Source organism: Podarcis cretensis, assembly GCF_951804945.1.
Source record: "Podarcis cretensis genome assembly, chromosome: 1".
NCBI classification, from domain to species: domain Eukaryota; kingdom Metazoa; phylum Chordata; class Lepidosauria; order Squamata; family Lacertidae; genus Podarcis; species Podarcis cretensis.
Window position 1 is genome coordinate 32,540,685 of NC_137170.1, and position 13,845 is coordinate 32,554,529.

The following is a 13,845-nucleotide window of genomic DNA, read 5'->3' on the forward strand; positions in this document are numbered from 1 at the left end:
AGTTGGATTGAAGCTGGTTTCGGGGTGTCTGTGCCTCAAACAGCAGTGTTTGTCAGGAAACTACAGGATCAATATGAATTGTGGCTAATGCCATGTGAGTATGGCTTCAGAAATAGCAGTGGGAGTGTACAGAATACAGAGTAAGCACTAATGTGAGCATACCCTTAATGTTTGGGATATGCATAGCAAATGTGTAGTTTAAAAACTGAATGAATGAAGAATAAAACATTTTCAGTAAATAGTTCCTGAAGTTTTAATAAAAAGTGATATGGAAGATCCACCTTAGGGTTCAAAGTTAACCTTGTAAATCCATCCTTGTAATGTCCTTATTTAAAAATAAATAAATAAAGACTTGAAATATGTTTTTTAGAAGTGATATACCAGGTCCTAAGGTGTAGAGCAGAGAACAATCAAGTCCTATTTTAGTGGGCCATTTGAAAGACAGGAAGAAACAAAGTGTATAATGGATATCTTAGCAGCTGCTAAAATTGCTTTCGGGACATATTGGGAAAGGAAAGAATGCTTCTAAAAAGTCTGCCACGTTGAACAGTGAAATTAACTTCATTTTAGAGCAACCCTAACTGTAGGTTGAAGAGGGCTAGGATGGAAGGAACATGAAAGAAGGATTCAGAAACATCTGGCATATTGCATGGGGAAATTAACTTCACCATTCAGCGATCGTTGCTGCTGGTTAAAGGGTGCTAGGATGGAGCAAAGGTGCCTCTTCAGAGTTGGAGCAGAGTTTTTCTGGTAGAGGGACATGCCCTTTACAGAGACCTCCACTGCCCTGGCAGATACCTCCACAGGCACATATCTCTGTGGAGGGCAGTTTGGATGATAGACACTGAAACAAGCCTTCCAGGAGCAGGGCATGGACAAGATGGCAGCAATTTCAACCCACTGTATCCAAGTCCCCTTCATTCATTAGAAAGAGGCACCAGAACCAGTGCCCCCCACCTCAGCCTGGAGCAGCCCCCCTTTTCTCCACTGGAAACCATGTGGATTTAAATCACGTAGGGGGAAGGACAATATATCTGCTGCACACAAACATGCACACACCCCTAACATCTAACACCTTAAGCAGCAAAAGGTGGCACAGCTTTAAAAGTGGCAGTTGTTTCACCAGTTTCCCATCCCACTTAAGATTGTACCATAAGAAGTCAAAATATAGACTTATAATTCTTTAATAGCTGTTGGATGGAATTTGTGCTCTGTCAGAATTGAATTAATATCCAAGATAAGTCTCAGAATATCTCTTTTCAATAGTATGAGTGTTCCATCGTTTCTTTTGTGTTTTATCGATACAATGGAGAAAGATATGCAACAAAAGCCTGATTATTTAATGTCATTATGTTGTTGTTAAGATCACCTATCACCAAAAGTATAATTACTGTCGTTAATATGGAAGACTCTGTCAGCAGCAGATTTAGAGAAGTGTTAACTCTGTTATAGGCAGCGTAACAGAAGTTCAAGTGTTGGCAGGCGAAGGAGTTTGATTGCCTAGCTTTTAAAACACCTTATGCAATGTATCCAAGACTCTTTCGCACTACTGACAACAAGCATCCCAGAGACCTCCCCAAAGGTTATCGAGAACCAGGGAAAGTCACATTCCATGTTATCCTTATCTCTCTGTCTTTGACAGAGGCTTCCTCTCTAACACGAAAAACAAACAAAATGAAAAAAGCACCACAGCAGCTGTATGGGACAACCAAATTTTATTATTTATTAAATCTTAAACCCCCAGCACCCTTTATTGCAGATGCAATTTTGGACAAATGCTTTCAAGGCAAGTGGTCTTTGCAATGAAAGAAGGCTATTGGATCTGCTCACCTTCTCAGAAAACGTCCATCGGTCATGATTTTGAACATGGTTGACTTTTGTCAGAAACATAAGGTGCCTCCAGACTGTCAGTATTTTGTGGGAGGGATTCAAGTGTATGCCAAAAGTTTAGATTTGCTCAACTAAAGTGGATTAAAGGGATCTGTTGACCTAGCACAGTGTTTCCCAAACTTGGGTCTCCAGCTGTTTTTGGATTACAGCTCCTGTTATCTCTAGCTGGCAGGACCAGTGGTCAGGGATGATGGGGATTGTAGTCTGAAAACAGCTGGAGACCCAGGTTTGAGAAACACTGACCTAGCACAACAAGTGCCCTTTAAAAAACAACCAACCACCTACAAACTTCTTGCAGTTAGAAAAGCAATGGGGAAATACACTGAAAAGTGCAGAATGAACAAACGATTAACAAGAAGACCTGTAAACACTCGGCAAGCAAATCTGGATGAATGCAGGGTGAATGCTCATTGATAAATTACCACCCCATAAACAAATCAGAATGAATGTTCAGTTAAGAGCAGGCATAGTCTATCCACCATATAAGCTTTGTGCACTTGAATCAGGATGAATAAACAGGTTTTCTGGAGGGAGTTTTCTGGCCATCAGTACTAAGGCGAGTGAATCCAGCTGTTTTATTTGCAAAGACCACACCCCTTGAGAGAAGATTTCTGTTGAAACACATTGAGAATAAAGGTTATTGTCTTCCTGTACAGCTGTTGGTTTTTCCCACTGAATTTTTTTCTGCAGCTGTTTGATCTCATGTTGCTGCTACTTTCTTTCCAGTGTCTATTTTGGCACCTGCTGAAAATGGATAATCAGTACGCATGTCTGGCTGCAAGATGCTGAAGAATGTAGAATGAGATTAAGAGGGAAAATCAGAGGCCCATTTCAAGCATCTTGATCATGCACCACAGCCCTATCTGTGGTTTGGAGGATGTGGAACTTGACACTTGAATTAAACTAGTGTGTCAAAGAACCTGGAATGAGATGATTGTAGATGAATTTAACCAAAGTTAGGTACCTGGGATGTGATTGCACTTCACTAAGGATGATATTTTCATCTTAATAAACTGTGGGGATTGTAAATTGGCAACAACACCTTTCTCTATTGATACAATACGCTGAAGAGGGAATAGATAAAGAAGAAAGCTCCTATACTGGGGAAATTACTTCTTCCTGATTAGTGAATCCTGCCTGATTTCTGTACAGACAATCATTGCATTTGTATTTTTTGTTCACAGGATGCAGAGGATGTTATCGAAGAAACTGATATTAGCCCAGGTAAATTGCAAAGTAACTTGCTGAATCCAGTAACTAAGAATGGAGCCAAAAAATAAAAAATGGATGAAAGATCTCAGTCTTTGCTGATAATTTTGGTGCCTGGGAAAAGGAAAATGTTTTTTTTCCAATGGGCTCTTCTAAATACGGTCTATAGTTTATTGCGTGGTTATTTCTGGGCAGAAGAACTGGGCAGACACTGAGTCTGCTGCGTGGGAGGAGTCTGGGAAATATTGTATCTTTCACAAGATGCTCTGCGAAATGTATTTGTGTTTTAGTTGTAGCTTTACAGGCTGCTGCATAGGATATTTTTTTAAAAAGTTTTGTTTGATTTACGGTACAATCCTCTGTATGTTTACTCACAAGTCTGACTGAGTTTAGTGAAACTTGCTCCCACGTTAAACGTGCATAGGATGGCACTATTAGAAGAATTAATAAACAGCATGGGAAGCAATTCTCAGGTGGTAATATACAAAAATGCATAGGGATCACTAAAAAGAATAATATATAAATATGAATTAAAAGCACACGACTAATACAAAACTCAATACTCATTATGAGGTTTACGGATGCTGTATATCTGTCAAGTTTCATGGATTATTATGTTGCCTCTTTTAACAATTTTATTTTTACTATTGTGTTGTAAAAGCTTTTGACCTCCCCCAACTCCTTCCCTGCTGTTCCATCTGCAAGGTTTATACATTTTATGTACATTCACAAGTAAGCTGCACTGAATTCATTGCATAGGATTGCATTGTCCAGTGGATTCCTGCTCATTATCTAACATTACTGCAATGCATTGTATATGGGGCTGCCTCTGAAGATGGTTTGGAGAGTTCAGCTGGTGCCGAATTCAGCAGCCAGGTTGCTCACAGAGGCAAGATGGTTTGAGCATATTGCACTAATCCTGGCCCGACTGCTCTGGCTGCCAATTAGCTTCCAGGCCCAATTTCAAAGTGCTGGTTTTGACCTATAAAACCTTAAACAGCTCAGGATCGCAGTACCTCAAGAATTGCCTCTCCTCATATGAACTGACTCAGATCCTGCAACATGAGAATGGGCCTTTTCTGTGGTGGCTCCCCATTTGTGAAATGCTCTTCCCAGGGAGGCTCACCTGCCGCCTTCATTACGTATCTTGAGGCGCCAGGCAAAAATGTGTCCCTATAACCGTGGCTGAGTAGCATTCTATGTCCTTTTAAATGTGTTTGTGGGGGGGAGGGAGGATTATTGGTTTGTTTTTGTTTTATTATGTATTTTACATTCTCATTTTGTATTTTTATGTTGTGAAACTGCCCTGTGATCTTCGGATGAAAGGCAACATACAAATTTAATAAACAAATAATGATAAAATTGGGTCATAGTTGGTTTCACTTCTCTTTATATCTTTTGCAGTGGATGTAGTAAAGATTTCTCCCCATTTTCCTGCCCAGCCACTTCCAGGATCTATAGGGGAGAATGCTGCTCCAACAGTAGCAACACTATTTACAGGTATGTCAGCAGAGCCCCAGTATTATTTATTATTATTATTATTTATTATTATTATTATTATTATTATTATTATTATTATTATTTACATTTCTATACTTCACTTCATAACAAGAATCATGGGAACTGTAATTTGTTAAGGGTGCTGGGAATTGTAGCTCTGTGAGGGGTAAACTACAGTTCCCATGATTCTTTTGGCAGGAGTTGTGCTTTAAAAAAGCCAAACTAAGCCTGCTGATGCACAGACCAAAATTTGTGGCTACTTTGTTCTTCCCTCATTGCCACCGCTGCTGCTTTCAGACTATATTGAGAGCTAAGCTATGGTTTGGCTTAACATTACATGCAAACTTGATCTTGTGTTTTGTCTTAACTCCAAACAAGCCACAACTCATGGCTGAGGTTTGTTTTTGGCCAACCGCTCAGGGTTTGTCTGGGCAAGGGAAGCAGACAGCAGATGAAGCATTTCATATGGCTCACACAAGAGACCAGGCTGCAGGAGAAAGATATCATTTATTGATCTTAAAAGGAAATGTAGCAAACTCTTTGCTTTAAGCACATTTTCAAACATGGTAGTTCTTTTAATTTTTGCATTTTGACTTTTTAAAAATTCCAATGAAAACTTACATTGGCCTGAATTTTAAAACTGAACATGCATTAATCTTCTTCCCTGCTTCTGCTTTCTGTACTGTATTAAAAACACTTATAAAAAGATGCATTCCAGCCTAATAATAGCTCTTGAGTATTACTTGTGAAAATAGCCTCCTCGCATAGCTTTTTCTATCCCATTCTGGGTCTTTTTCTGCTAAATCCCTGTAGATTTTCAAATAACTGTTATACTTAGCATATGGTGCTTTTTCAGTGTTCAAAGCACTACGCAGACCTTATCTCAGCAATGTGTACAATAACCCTTTATTATTATTCCTCATACTGTAAAATGAAAGTTTTGGGGCTCATCCGCACTTTCCCTTGGGAAAACCTGCTCTTTACCACTGAATTGGAGCAAACATCAATCAGGTTTTCTGCGGATGGATGTTTGCTCTGATTCAGCAATAAAGAGCAGCCCTGGAAAAGTGGCAAGGCAAACAGAGAACTGCTGAGACCCATGCCTGGAAAGCATGGGACAAACAGAAAACCTCTTGAACCCGAGAGAAGGCTTGCCCAGAGCCACTTAGTGGCACAGATGATATTTGAACTAGGTGCTTCCTGGTTCACAGCTCAGCCTCTTAGCTTTTATGCTAGTTCAAAAAGAGGTTTTGCACTATCTAGCTTCACTTGGAAAGAACAGCTGGGCCAGGCTTCATATAGTGTGTGTTTTAGTATTTGAAAGACGCAGTGAATTTCCCTTTGATCCTTATGACATAGGTGACTAGGCTCCCAATTTGGCCCAGACAAGCATAGTCTTGCCAGATACACATTTCCATGCTGCACACAGTCTGCAGGGAAAGTGCCTAGAAACCAAACAGACTCAAATAGACTCTTCCTAGCAAACACAGAAGTATATAAAAAGGAGCACTTATGGGCAATGGCATGGTGAAGATCAGAAGAGTTAGGACCTCTGCTGTTGAATAGGCAGGGTAGGAAAATGTGCAAGATGTCTCTTGTCCTTTACAGAGCTGAGTCATGGGGGTTTTCTGGTAGAGTGGGAAGTTCTGTGACCTCAAGAGACAATATGTTTACTGCTTAGATAATGGCAGCTGTGTTATTTCAGCATTGTCTAATGTCTGGTAGTTCTACCAATGTCCTTACACTTCGTATTAAACTTTCTTGGAAAGAACCTCTCTCTCACAGTCTGGCTCTCAATAGCCTTTTTGTCTGAGTGGGTTTGTTTTTAAGCTAGTTGGACGACAAGATTGTTTTAAGGGCTCGTCCCAACTTCCTTTTGTGTCACGTTTCTAGGTACAGGTCTGGGCTTTAAAGCTCTGTGTCTGAATGTTGTTGGGGTTTTTTGTCCCAGCGTTTCCCCCAGGAAAACCTGTGTTTTTTCACTGGATGGGAGAAATAGCAATTGGGTTTCTGTGCATTGCTATTTGCTTCAATTCAGCAGTAAATGATGATTTTGGGGGGAGGAGGCTGTGGGGCAACCCCCCCCCAAACTCTTGAAAACACAGACCTGTGCCTGGAAAAGCATGTTCCAAAAGGAAGTCTGGATGAGCCCCAATAATGTTTAGAGGTGTGGCTGTTATTCAGCTCTTGCTGAGTTGAGTTCCCCTGTCCTGATGAGCTTGACAATGAATTGATGCAATCCAAAGTGGAAACTCCTGGAAACAGAATTTTGTACACTGATCGTTCAGCGCATGCCATGCTATCCCCTTTTGGCACTATTTAAACCAATGGCTATTGCCACATCTTGTGGCAGTCAATTATGTAAATCAATAAGAACGTAGGAAGAGGTCTTCAGAATCACCTTGACAGCTTACAAGCCTTCCCAGAGCCTTGGACAATTCATGTGCTTTAAAAACCAAGAAATCACTGTGTTCACTGCTTCTCCTGACAATACTTTCTTCATTCTTAGAAATGAGTGCCTGCTCCTCTTCACCCAACATCTGTGGTCCAGGCAGCTGTGTGAACTTGCCAGGAGGATATGCCTGTTTGTGTTACCCTGGTTACCGACAGCATCCAAGTCACTCCTATTGCATTGGTATTTCATTGACACCTGGTTTTGTTTCTATGGGAGAATTGTATATTTGGGGCAGCGAGGTACCAGCCAAAGGACTACTTGAAAGTTCAGGGAATGCAGTTGGGAAGTGCCAGAGCATAGTCGGGATGATGAGAAAACTTCATGCATGGTCTTTAGATTCCAGTCTACAGTTTTACAGCCCTTGGGCTACCTCTAGGAAGGACAGAGGTGCATAGTAATGCCAGCTGACTTTGATTATCTCCTCTTGTTTCAGATGTTGACGAATGTGAGAGAAATCCATGCAATGGGAATGGCCACTGCCTCAACAATGAGGGCTCCTATTCTTGCCTCTGTTTCTCTGGGTACACTCTTTTCACCTCACAGAACACACAAACATGTCAGGGTGAGTTATGTTTTTGTGGCACCCACCAGTAGAAGATAAAGCAAGTTGCCTGACGGAGTTTCTCTGCATCTATTTGCAGATTAGAGGCAGAGAAGTGTGCTTTTGATCTGTCTTGTAGCTGGAACTTTTTCTCCTCTGCGTCCTTGGAGTGGGACAGCTCTGCTCTCTTCTCTGTGTCCAAGAAAACTTCCTCTGGCAACTTTTCCTACCTCTTTCATTAGTGCTTATATATGGGAACAGAAACTGGACTAAGTGGTCTGAAAGTTGTCATCCTCCTTGTTCTTTTATGGCTTTGTCATTACACTGGATCACTTTCAGTTTTCCTAGGGGTAGGACAGTGAATACAGCGGTACCTCAAGTTAAGTACTTAATTCGTTCCGGAGGTCTGTTCTTAACCTGAAACTGTTCTTAACCTGAAGCACCACTTTAGCTAATGGGGCCTCCTGCTGCTGCCGCGCTGCCGGAGCACAATTTCTGTTCTCATCCTGAAGCAAAGTTCTTAACCTGAAGCACTATTTCTGGGTTAGCAGAGTCTGTAACCTGAAGCATATGTAACCTGAAGCACCACTGTAATGCATCAGCAAGGTGGTGATAAGCAAATGGAAGAGTGACAGTAAGGACTCACCCACACTTTTGCTTGCCCCTTGCCTAGAAAGTGTGGGTCTGAGTGGTTTCTAGGCATGGGCTTCAAGTGGTTTCCCTCTTGCCCCACTCCCTTCCCAGGTAAAACCTGCTCTTTAGTGCTAAATCTGAGCAAATGCCCATCTGATTCAGCAGCTTTCACCAGGGGGGAGCAGCAGGACAAGAGGAAGTGTGGAAAGCCCTAATATGGGCATACAAAAATGCTGTGTTTGCATTTGCTATATTGCTGAATCCTGCACGGAGGAGGGGTGCAAATTAATTAATAGACTGGGGTGAGAATGTATAGGTAATGGAGGTGATTCTATCTAGCCGTTTGGCCCACAACTATGCCAGAGCTCTTTGGATCCAGCCCTTTTGCTGAAGGGACATATCTCTCTGTGTTAACAGATCTAAATGAGTGTGACCAGCCAGATGTTTGTCGTGGAGGGCAGTGTGTCAACACACCTGGCTCTTATCTCTGTGAGTGCAAAACAGGCTACACCATGAGTCACAGGGGACAGTGTGAAGGTGAGTGTGCAAAAACCCAATTTTTTGGGTAACTTGACTATTGAGAAGCTACTTGTATATTTGCATGCAAAAAAATATCTCCTTGAATATCCAGTTGGGCTTTACTTTCACTTCTTACTAACATAGCCCATCTGCATCCTCAGCAAATGCTTATTTAGAAGGATGCTTCTTCATCTCATTTGCTACACTCATTGAGATTAGATTTAGCATGGAGTTCTTACCTCTCCTGGCTACAAGGGGGCAGCAAACACAAACAAAAGCAGCAGGATATAGTATGCGCTGGACAGAGGCTGCCCTCTCCTGGGGAAAAGGAGGAAACGCAATATGCTCTTCGCTTTGCTGCTTCTCCTCTTCTTTTGCGACATGGCTTGGTTGCTGCGCTGAAATATAGCCAGGTTGGTATAAGAGTGACATGCATATGCAGGGAGGTATCCAGAATTCCCTTTTAAGAAACAGTTTAAGAATATTAAAATGTTTCTTTGTAGGTTTCTTTGTAGGCAGGGAATGAAGCCTCCTGGTTTGGGGGTTTAGAAATATTTGGGGGTTTAAAAGATTTCAATATTTTATTGAAATAAAGCTTATCTACAGCAAACCTGATTGCTGCTTGTTCTGATTCAGTGGTAAACAACAGGTTCTCCTGGGGAAAGCAGTGGGACAAACACACACACACACACACACACACACACACACACACTTGTACACAAAACTGGAAAAACCTGTGCCACAAAAGGAAATCTGGATGAGCCCTTATTCATAGTTATTCACATATGTTATATTGTTGTCATCCTTACCATTATCTTACAAGACAGACAAATGTTGTTATTTTCACTGGCCATTTTGCCTATTCAGGTCAAGGGGCTGAGGATGAGAAGTGGTGGATTAAGAACATAGTCTCACCGGGTGTAAGGCAGCTTCCCATGCGTTCATCTAGCTCAGTATTGTCTGTTCTGCAGCCTGGTCCTTTTATCTGATGATATCAGGGATTGAACTGCATGCACATCATGTGTTCTGCTGCTGAATTCTGGTCCTTTCCCTGCTATTCTTAAAGGCACTGTGTGAGTTCGACAGTAGGCCACAGTTTCAAACAAAGGGCTTCCTGATTTGTAGCTAAGGGGTGTGTGTGCGTGTGTGTGTGTTTTAGCCAACTTAGTTTCCTCAATCTGGCAAGACTAAGTTGAAAATTCTACTTCCCTCCTCTTGCATAAGTGTGTGTTCCGTTTCCTCCTGATCCCCTCAAGCTTCTTTCGCTGCAGGTTTCAGCAAGTCTGCAACTGTGGTCCAGATGGCGCTGTTTGTAGGTTCAGGAGCTGGTTCCTGAGGGAGCACTCTTAAGACCAGAGGTGTTTAACTGTCTCTGTGTGGTGCAGCAATTTCAGCAAAGCTCAATGCCTATTTACATCACTTGGGGTCTCACAATCTCTTCTTTTGTCAAAATTTGTTGTGAAGATGAAGTGAAAGTGGCTGCGGAGGCCTGGGAGGAACAGATTGAACTCCATTTGTCTTTTCTGGAATCTGAACAAATATGGATCCCTTTGCAGACACTGATAAGTGGGCTAATCCCAGCTCCTTTCCTAACATGCCGGGATGCTGCCGATGTCCTGCACCAGTGAATAGCTAATGCTTATAGATCCTTATTGTTTTGTTTTTGTCTAGGCATAAATTCAGTATGTAATTAGTTCATTTTGTTGTACATCTCCTGATGCAGGGCAGACTGTGGTGGTTTTTTTAAAAAATAAAATACCGTAATAAATAGTGTGTAGGTAAAAGCCCTAAATGGAATCCCCTCACTCAGCTCCTGACTTCTCTTGATTTATGATAGACATTCCTTGTTGTGGTATATAGATGGCCCAAACCAGCCCTGTGATTAAAGCACAGTCAGGAACTAATATGGCCAGGGGCGAGTCCCACTCTCTGCCATCTCTTTATTTTTTATTTTTATTTTTCTTAAACCCCCCACCATCAGCATGGGTTTAGTTGCTTGGCATCATGCAGATATGCAGCTTGTATATGTATTCTTGTTGTTGTTGTTGTTGTTTAGTCGTTTAGTCGTGTCCGACTCTTCGTGACCCCGTGGACCAGAGCACACCAGGCACTCCTGTCTTCCACTGCCTCCCGCAGTTTGGTCAAACTCATGTTGGTAGCTTCGAGAACACTGTCCAACCATCTTGTCCTCTGTCGTCCCCTTCTCCTTGTGCCCTCCATCTTTCCCAACATCAGGGTCTTTTCCAGGGAGTCTTCTCTTCTCATGAGGTGGCCAAAGTATTGGAGCCTCAGCTTCAGGATCTGTCCTTCCAGTGAGCACTCAGGGCTGATTTCCTTAAGAATGGATAGGTTTGATCTTCTTGCAGTCCATGGGACTCTCAAGAGTCTCCTCCAGCACCATAATTCAATAGCATCAATTCTTCGGCGATCAGCCTTCTTTATGGTCCAGCTCTTACTTCCATACATCACTACTGGGAAAACCATAGCTTTAACTATACGGACCTTTGTTGGAAAGGTGATGTCTCTGCTATATGCATTCTAGACCTGTACAGATTGTCTATATATATTATCTGTATATTACTTTGGGTCTGTGAATATGTCCACTCTGGGGCCTGCTGCCTAGCTTTTGGCTTTGGCTGATTAACCTTCTACTGTACGTCTATACGGCTCTATACAGCCTAGGACCCTCGTACCTACGGGACTGCCTCTCCTGGTATGCCCCACAGAGGAACCTACGGTCTGCAAATAAAAACATCCTGAAGGTCCCAGGCCTCAGAGAGGTTAGGCTGGCCTCAACTAGAGCCAGGGCTTTCTCGGCTGCGGCTCCAATCTGGTGGAACGCTCTGTCACAAGAGACTAGGGCCCTGCGGGACCTGACATCTTTCCGCAGGGCCTGCAAGACAGAGTTGTTCCACCAGGCCTTTGGTCAGGGCGCAGCCTGACTCCCTCCTCTGGCAACCTGCACAGAATTTTGCTTAACGGTTCCCATTAATTTGATTTTAATTAATTTTTATAATGAAATGTTTTAGAATGTTGGATTATTTGATTGTTTGATTACTTGAGTGTTGTTAGCCGCCCTGAGCCCGGCTTCGGCTGGGGAGGGCGGGATATAAATAAAATTTATTATTATTATTATTATTATTATTATTATTATTATTACGTCCTTTCAAATGTGTTTGCAGGGATTATTGCTTTGTTTTCGCACTTGTTTCTGTATTGTATTTTGTCTTCTCATTTTGTATTTTCATGTTGCGAACTGCCCTGTGATCTTCGGATGAAGGGCGGTATACAAATTTAATGAATAATAATAAGTAAAAAAAACAAATTTGGTAACAATAATAACAATAGACGGCAAATCAAGAAGCAGCTAGGACATGGTAGGCTGGACAATCGCCAGATGACTGAACAGGAAGTGAAGCAGAATCAGGACTAGAATGCAGCTGAAGGACTTAGAAAAGTGCAAAGGGGGCAAGGATTGTAATAGCAAGGCAGGGGAACAGGTTTCTGGGTCCAGGGAAGCAAGAGCCAATAAGATTCAAAAAGAAAACTTGGCTTAAGCAAGAACAACAGCTTTACTCAGCAGAAAAGGGACACGTGTCTGATCTGAAAATAATAGGAAGAAAGCTTGCAGAAAAACTGACTACCTACTTGCTTGGTGGTAGCTGTAATGCTACTGCATAGATAGAATCATGAGCTTTCTATGACATCCTGTCGCTCAGTCAGCAGCTACCAGGTTGCTGAAAATGTGTCACATGCAGATTTCTGGCTGCTTCTGCCCTCTGCCCTCTGCCCTGCTTCTGCCCTCTGCCCTCTGATCCTGCTATCTCCTCATTGCATCGGGTGTCAGATTCTGCACTGAGTTTTGCACATGCTTCTGGAGGCCTTCCTATGGTTACTGATTTTGATTGTTGGCGTTATGTATCAAGCTGGCTCTAAGTGCTCCCAGAGGTTTTTCCATATTGTGTGCTACGGTGTGCAGTGGAAAATGCTGCCAAGATAGCAAGCTCTTGACTCTCGCAGGCTTCTGTGACCACCTTACTTTGCGTGCAATCATTTTGACACCTTTCTGTGCGTAGAGTTCTTTTTCTTCTCTGACTGTTGATCTATAAGGCTCAGTGTCCATTGCTCATAGATCAAAACTTTATTCCCTGTCTCTATAATTTGTTTGTTCTAGATATCGATGAGTGTGCAACCCACGACGCCTGCCCTAGAGGACTCTGTCTCAACTCCGAGGGTTCCTTCTCCTGTGTGGCTTGTGGCATTGGCTATATCGTGTCAAGGGATGGAAGAACGTGCGAAGGTATATTCTGTCGCCAGGTGTGGTGAGCAGGGAAGCTTCCTCTTCATGGTACATTAGCCTGAAGCATGTAGCCACAACCTTATTATGACCATAGGTCAGGGATAGTCAGGGATGATGAGAGTTGTACTCTAGCAACAATGAGGACCACTGTTTTCCTTTCCCAGGCTTAGCTGATAACTATTGGTAATCTGCTTCATTGAAGAAAGTGGATTGTTTAGTCAGTGCTTCAAATTCTGCGCATACATCATATCAGCCATGCTAGCTAAACCTCTTAACCACTGGCATGTGAGGTGCATATATTTAGGAACACCACCCTATTTTATTTTAAATCATTTGTCATGTATTTTTAATTGTTGTAACATGCACTGAGAGCTCAGGCTGAAGGGTAGGTAATAAATTAAAACAACAACAGCAGCAACAACAACAACAACAACAGCAACTTCCCTGTACAGAGACAGTGTCTCTTAACACCTGTTGCTAGCGATAAATAACTGGGGGTTTTCATCACCTTCATATTCTTGCTAGGGAGATTTCAACAGCAACTGGTTGACTCCTGTTAGACTCCTGGACTTTGGTCCAATTTAACAAGGTTTTTCTATCTTACATGTTTACTTATTCTGCCCACTTCCACCACTTCCTCATGAAGTCTGTCCTGCTGTCCTTCCGAATTGGCTCTAAGGTTTTTTCCCCAGGGGGAACTGCTCTAGGACAATATTGAAGCTTTAGGCACATAGCTCCCCTCTGCAAGAATCCCGGGAAGTGTAATTTCTCAAGGGTGCTAGGAACTGTTGATCTGTG

The 13,845-nt window shown here is 42.3% G+C and overlaps 1 protein-coding gene across 1 annotated transcript in view; it reads left to right on the plus strand.

The window, feature by feature from the left end:
• LTBP2 (latent transforming growth factor beta binding protein 2) overlaps positions 1-13,845 on the plus strand; it is a 130,623-nt gene that overhangs the window by 95,604 nt on the left and 21,174 nt on the right. Inside the window, exons 14-19 of the mRNA XM_079971817.1 lie at positions 3,075-3,114; positions 4,504-4,599; positions 7,109-7,234; positions 7,488-7,616; positions 8,646-8,765; positions 12,922-13,047. Coding sequence (XP_079827943.1) covers positions 3,075-3,114; positions 4,504-4,599; positions 7,109-7,234; positions 7,488-7,616; positions 8,646-8,765; positions 12,922-13,047 — 637 coding nt within the window. The remainder of the gene's footprint in view (positions 1-3,074; positions 3,115-4,503; positions 4,600-7,108; positions 7,235-7,487; positions 7,617-8,645; positions 8,766-12,921; positions 13,048-13,845) is intronic.